General features: G+C 47.8%; 1 protein-coding gene across 1 annotated transcript in view; it reads right to left on the bottom strand.

Annotated features, from left to right (window-relative positions):
* Positions 1 to 7,500, bottom strand: part of pard3bb (par-3 family cell polarity regulator beta b) — a 347,724-nt gene that overhangs the window by 231,385 nt on the left and 108,839 nt on the right. The window contains exons 7-8 of the mRNA XM_076262746.1: positions 4,451 to 4,576; positions 1,699 to 2,150 (exon numbers count right to left, since the gene is read on the bottom strand). Coding sequence (XP_076118861.1) covers positions 1,699 to 2,150; positions 4,451 to 4,576 — 578 coding nt within the window. The remainder of the gene's footprint in view (positions 1 to 1,698; positions 2,151 to 4,450; positions 4,577 to 7,500) is intronic.

The following is a 7,500-nucleotide window of genomic DNA, read 5'->3' as shown; positions in this document are numbered from 1 at the left end:
ATCTCTCACTCTCTCACTCTCTCTGTCCCCCCCCCCCCACACACACACACACACACACACACACACACTACAGAAAGCGATGTGGCCAGCCCAATGCAGTGCTGGGTGGTGTTTTACGTTTGTCATTTAGCACAATCCGTTTATGGTCAGCAGTTTTCTGCTCCTGCAATGAATTCATATCATCAGTAATGGGCAGATCAATACTAACCTAATAGACTTTGCGGGTAGAAATTATGACTCCATTCAGACTATGTGCGTGGGCTGCACACAAGGAGGGGAAGGGGGGCTGAATGGGAGTGGGCGAGGTGTGTGTGTGTGTGTGTGTGTGTGCGTGTGTGTGTGTGTGTCTGTGTTAGTAATGTATGCAAGTATGCACGTATGTATGTATGTGTGTGTGTGTGTGTATGTGGTGGTTATGTGTGTGAGTGTGTATGTGTGTAGATGTAGTAGTAATGTAGGTATGTGTGTGGTGGTAATGTGTGTGTGTGTATGTGTGTGTTTATTATGTGTGTGTGTGTGTGTGTCTGTGTGGTTATGTGTGTGTGTGTGTGTGTGTGTGTGTGTGTGTGTGTGTGTGTGTGTGTGTGTTTGAGAGTGAGTGAGTGAGTGAGTGAGTGAGTGAGTGTGTGTGGTTGGTTTGAGGAGGGTAGAGGGGGAGGTTAGGTATAGTGGACCTGGCGTCTGGACCTCCGGGTGCTTTTAAATCACGTCCATATTTTTCATCTGAAATGGTGAACCAGCACGACTGGTGCCAATAGGCTGCAGAAACCGTGGTGAATAATAATAATATACTATGCTGCTCGCATTCATTAATTTTTATTTATTTCTTTATTAGCTGGAACGATACAGCAAGGCCAGGCTTTTTCCAATACCAGACGTACACCGCCGCATGTTTGAGTCTTTAATATTTCCACAACAGCTAAAAGCGTGCGCTTTGACCACAAAAGCTCAGGTCAGCATTACTGGGAACAGACAGCAATTTATTTCACTGAAACATTCAGCCTTTATTTCAGCAGAAACACTTTTTTCCCCTCAAAGCCTAACCACAGCAACTTCTTAAGAGCTTTAGATTATGTTACCATTAAAAATCACACTAGCTTCCAGCACACTACTATCAATCTCCCTCTCTCTTTCTCTTTCCCTCTCTTTCTCTCTCTCACACACACACTTTTTCCAACTCTTCTCAAAGAAGCATGATGTGCGGTTGACTCTGAAATTTCCTCCAGATGTGACCACAAACCTAAAGTGGCTCAAAGGTAGGTATGTATAGGCACATGCAGGAGGGTGGTGTGGGGCACATGCAGGAGGGTGGTGTGGGGCACATGCAGGGTGGGTATGTGTGGTGTGGGGCACATGCAGGAGGGGTATGTGTGGTGTGGGGCACATGCAGGAGGGGTATGTGTGGTGTGGGGCACATGCAGGAGGGTGGTGTGGGGCACATGCAGGAGGGTGGTGTGGGGCACATGCAGGAGGGGTATGTGTGGTGTGGGGCACAAGCAGGAGGGGTATGTGTGGTGTGGGGCACATGCAGGAGGGGTATGTGTGGTGTGGGGCACATGCAGGAGGGGTATGTGTGGTGTGGGGCACATACAGGAGGGGTATGTGTGGTGTGACCTGTTGCCCCAGTGCTGCCTAGCTTAGCCTGGTCACCTGTTGCAGGGCCCCATGTTCATGGCGTGTCCACTGTCGGCGGCTCACCTTTCTTGAGGTCGATGCGGATCCTCTTGCCGCCCTTCTTGCTGGCGAGGCCAGCCAGCGGGGAGAGGCCCAGACCCTTGCGGAGCAGGGGGCTCTCGCTGCGGCCCTTGGGGCTGACGCTGGGGGACGGGGAGAGCCTGGTGGGGGGGTGGGGGGACCCCGAGGTCCCTCGGACCTCCAGACCGCTACCACCACCACCACCACCACCACCACCACCACCACCACCACCACCACCGTTGGGGTCCCGCGCATCCCCAGGAAGAGGCCTCAAGGTGGGCTTGACTTTGACGGGCGGCGGGGGGTCTTTGGTCCTGGCGGGAGCGGCGGGTTCCGGTGTGGAGGTGTAGAGGGGACCAATGAGACTCCTCTCGTAGCGCTCACGGTTGCCATTGGGAACCACCTCCAGACGCACGGTGGAGGAGCGCATGGCCTGCCGGAAGACTTCCTGGGATCTGCACACACACACACACACACACATGCAAGCACACATGAGTGTATCTGAAAAGACGGGTGCCATATTTCAACGAGGGAATACATAATAAATAAACAAATAAATGATAAAAGTACTGCTTTTCTTTGGTTGATTTTTTACTGATGACTGCATTTATATGGTATTAGAAACTCAAATGTTAAATCAAACATGGATTTCCATGTTATGCTGACAGTTATTTCTCCAGAACACACAGCATACTTAGTCTATACTGCGCATACTTAGTCCATACTGAGTATACTTAGTCCATACTTAGTCCATACAGAGCATACTTAGTCCATACTGTACATACTTAGTCCATACTGTGCATACTTATTCCTGCAACTCTATTATTTAAGTGTCAGTTCCCTCAAAACTCTGCTCTAAGCAGTACACCTAATCACCTCTGGGAATAACCAGGCTGTCTGTGTACACACAGCCATTAGAGAAGCTAACCGTGAGAGTCACATCTGGCCCAGATGCGGCACAGATACGGCAGGCGTGCCCCAGATACGGGCCAGCTCTGTTCCCCATGCGGCTGTGCCATAGTTGTCATTAGCGCAGATAAGAGCCATTATGGCGGAGGGCAGTAATTTGGGCTGATTACGGAGCAAGACTGATGAGGCCCGGTCCAAACAAATGGCACCGCCATCTCTTAAACTCATATTAGTTAACTCTAATTCAATTCGCAGACGCACAGCCATCCATCTTGGGCGCTGGTTAAAAAGATTAAGACAAATGGCTATCGGGTTTGTACTTTAGAAAACGACTTCACATCCCACCATTCGTCAAGAGGTGCAGTTTAAAGAGACGACATTTCTGCACCTTTGACATCCCGAGGGGGTTCATACCAGCGACAGACTTGAAGTTATTAACGGAATTTCAGTCTGCAACAACGCCTAACGATGTGTGTTTAACCCTGCAGTGACCATAACTAAACATAGCTAAAGACTTTATGTGGCCGGAGTTCAGCTTTCTTCAAGCAGGGGAGGTGAACTAAAAGTCCAAATAAACATCTGAATGTCTTATCAGTTGGAGCCTCTGGTGACATCTAGCACATAAAACACAGAAGATCAACAGTGTGCTGTGTGTAGTCTTGAGAGAGAGAGAGTTGGGTGTGTATGTGTGTGTGTGTTCTATGGTGACGTGTAGCACATTAACAGTCTTGTGATCACCGCTGGTGGTCAAGTGTGCACTTTGTGCACTCTCTCTTTCTCTCTCACACACAAACACACATTTACAAAGACTAAATGTGTGAGAGAAGAATGGAGCATGATTTTCTTGGTGTTTTTTTCCTCCAAATTTGTGTGCAAGTGTATGTCTGTGTGTGTGTGTGACAGAGAGAAAGAGAGATAGAAAGAGAGAGAGAGAGAGAGAGAGAAAGTGGTGTGTGTGTGTGTGTGTGTGTGTGTGTGTGTGTGTGTGTGTGTGTGCTCCCTGTACTGTTCAGTGCTCTAAGGAACAGGAACAAACAGACCCACACGACACTAACTGTCTCTGAAACAATGGCCTCAGGACACACTGTTTATTTCCATAGCAACAATACACAAACTGAGGGACGGAGAGAACGCTACAAAAACAAAGAAAAAGACAAGGATGGACAGATGGAAGGAACATGAACAAAGTGACAGAAAGAGGAGAGAGAGGAGAGAGAGAGAGAGAGAGAGACGGAAAAGGAAGAGGGAGCCAAGGTCATCCCTGTACTCTAAACAATATCATGAGTAAGAATGCCATTACTCACACCACACCTTTTAGAACCATATGAAGAAGAATATTGCTGAACATCATTGTTTTGGTTGTTATTGTTATATTTTTTTGGAACTTTTGGCACTGATTATGAAATATATATTTTTTTGTGAAACACTGATAAACAGAGCCTGTCACATTTTAGGCATTAATAACCAATGAAAAACTTACAAAAAGCTGTCCTTATAGCTGGCCATCATATTTTAGGGATTAATAACCATGGAAAAACTTCCAAAAAGCTTTCCTTATCATTGGCCATCACATTTTAGGCATCACATTAATAACCACGGAGCAACTTCCAGAAAGCTGTCCTTATCGTTGGCCAGTGTGAATGTTATCGTTGGCCAGTGTGGGTGGGCCCTTAAAGGACGCGAGCCGCATGCGTGAGAAAATAATGAAATGATAGACAATAAAAAGAAGAGATGAAGAGATGAATACTAAACAATGAAAGAGCAAAAGAAAGAGAAAGAACACTGTGTGTGTGTGTGTGTGTGTGTGTGTGTGTGTGTGTGTGTGTGTGTGTGTGTGTATACTTACTGGGCGAAAGTTTTGTCCATGAGTTCGGTGTCGTTGATGCGGATGATGCACTCGTCGTCGTGGAAGATCCCCTCCCGCTTGGAGCGACTGTTCTCCTCTACGCCGCGGATGTGTAGGCCCAGAGCCCTGCCAAAAACATTCCCACAACGTCAACACAACATCAGCACAACCTCCACGTGACCTACCCACCACCACAACGTCAACACAACATTAGCACAACCTCCACGTGACCTGCCCACCACCTTCACCATTAAAAACACATTAGTCCGCCATTAGGCCACTACCAACAGCTATTACTGTAAGTGGGACGCATACAGAAGGACGGTGGGTGACATCTAAAATAAATCCAGGGCCATTAAAAACGTATTAGAGCATCAAAACAGCATCCCCCCCGCTACACAAACAGGGCCTGACATGCCTGCGGGCCTTGCTATATAGGAGAACCCAAAAAAGACACATTTAGAGCCTTCTTACTTAGGAGAACCCAAAACAGACACATTTATAGACTGTTTTTTCTGTTCTAAAACACAAACAAATAGTGAGGTAAAAGAAGACGGCGGTCTTAATGGTGCGGAGATGCTAAATGTCCATTATGAATAGGTAAGGCTGGGGTCTGATGGCATCAGGTGGGCTAGCCCAGGTCAGAGTGAGGTCAGGTGGGCTAGCCCAGGTCAGAGTGAGGTCAGGTGGGCTAGCCCAGGTCAGAGTGAGGTCTGGAGCTGTGGGCTCTTTGGGGAGGCTTTCTGAAGCAGGTTGATTGCTTTTCTCCCCTGCGTCATCCTTCTTTTCTGTTATTTGTGTTATTCTTTAAATCCCAGCCTCTGTCTGCCTCTCACTGCCCTCTCTATGCCCTCGCTGTAAATCCACCACACACACACACACACAATGTCAGTGCGGGCACACACACGCGCGCACACACACACGCGCACACACACAATGTCAGTGCTGGCACACACACACACGCACACACACACGCGCACACACACACACGCACACACACACGCGCACACACACAATGTCAGTGCGGGCACACACACACACGCACACACACACACAGAGAGACATATATATGGTGGGTGGTGTGCAGTAAATGCTGGGCTCTGGTGGCTGGTGATAAAGGCTATCAAGAGGAAGGAACTCATAAAGCAGAGAGAGGGGCAGCCCCGCAGCAGTGCAAACACACACACACACACACACACACACACACACACACACACACACACATTAATCCCACAGCCACATGCTCCCACAAAAGAGACAGTGGAAACTATTTACACACACACACACACACACACAAATTCACACAAAGACAACATAGACAGCTGAACATAGACACATGAACAGAGACACACTCACATTAATCCCACAGCCCCAAACACACACACACACACATCACAAAAACTATTTACACCAAGCACACACACATAAATACACTGAAACTGCCGCCTGCCCACAGACACAGACAGACACAAATACACACACACACACACACACACACACACACACACACACACACACACACACACACACACACACACACACACACACACACACACACACACACACACACACACACACACACACACACACACACACACACACACACACAAAGAGCCGAATCAATCCAGGGCCCCAATGTTGTCAGGTGGCGCGGCAATAGCGGTGGGCAGCTCACAAATAATCAGAGATAACTTTGAGCAAGGCCGACGGTGGCCACCAGTCACCCGGAATGGGCTGCCCTGACAGCCACCAGCCACCCTCTGGGCTCTCTGAGGGCACCACTGGCCTCTACTGGACTATGGGGATGGACGGCTCCCAGCCAGGGTATTACAGGTCTCAAATTAAACCATCTCTCACCATACCAGACCCTGCACTGAGGGCAGAGAGAGAGAGAGGGAAAGAGAGAGAGATAGAGAGAGAGAGAGAGGGGGGGAAAGAGAAAGAGAGAGAGAGAAGGAGAAGGAAAGAGAGAGATAGAGCGAGAGGGAAAGAGAGAGAGAGAGGAGAGAGATATAGAGAGAGGGAAAGAGAGAGAGAGAGAGAGCAAGAGGAAGAGAGGAAGAGAAAAAGAGGGGGCAGAGGGGATATAAGAAGATAAAGGAGAAATAGACAAATAGACAGGGAAGTCGAATAATACAAGAGCAAACAAAAAGAGACCGTGTATTTTTGTTGGGTCTGTTAGGGGCTTTGATATAGTTTTCACACTGTCAGCTATTTTTGTCTATGTATTACTATAAGTAAAACTTTATTTAGACTTACTGTTCCAGGTTTGAACAGTTCCATAATTCCATATCCCATAATGGTCCATATCTCAATTATAAACACACACTGCTGAAAAAATAAAAAGCTCTCTTTAATGTCCCTACAAGCTACAGATACACAATGGCTACAGCTAGCCTTACCCTAACCCTACAGATACACAGAGGCTACAGCTAGCCTTACCCTAACCCTACAGATACACAAATGCTACAGCTAGCCTTACCCTAACCCTACAGATACACAACGGCTACAGCTAGCCTTACTCTAACCCTACAGATACACAACGGCTACAGCTAGCCTTACCCTAACCCTACGGATACACAATGGCTACAGCTAGCCTTAACCTAACCCTACAGATACACAACGGCTACAGCTAGCCTTTCCCTAACCCTACAGATACACAACGGCTACAGCTAGCCTTACCCTAACCCTACAGATACACAACGGCTACAGCTAGCCTTAACCTAACCCTAACTTGTATTAACACAGACATGCGACAAACAAAGCTAGGATTAGTTTAACCCTCTAACCTCCTATAGACACACAAGCATTGCCGCTAATGCTAACCTTTGCCTAACCCCGACCCCTTACACTTAACCTGACCTGAAACTCAGGTGCGTTTCGGGAATAAATTATCATTACACTGGTGAAAGGGGTCAACCTGTGGCCCTTGTGAAGAAACTACTCAACCCCCTAAACACACACACAGGCGCACACACACATACACAAACACACACTGGCATACACACAGACACACACACACAGGCGCACACACACACACACACAGACAC

Source organism: Alosa pseudoharengus, unplaced genomic scaffold (genome assembly GCF_046254945.1).
Source record: "Alosa pseudoharengus isolate Yale_2024_CS ecotype anadromous, Long Island Sound unplaced genomic scaffold, YU_APseudo_1.1 YU_APseudo_1.1_scf_3, whole genome shotgun sequence".
Classification (NCBI taxonomy): Eukaryota; Metazoa; Chordata; class Actinopteri; order Clupeiformes; family Clupeidae; genus Alosa; species Alosa pseudoharengus.
Note: the sequence above shows the minus strand (reverse complement) of the source record. Positions and strands in the feature narration are given on the sequence as shown.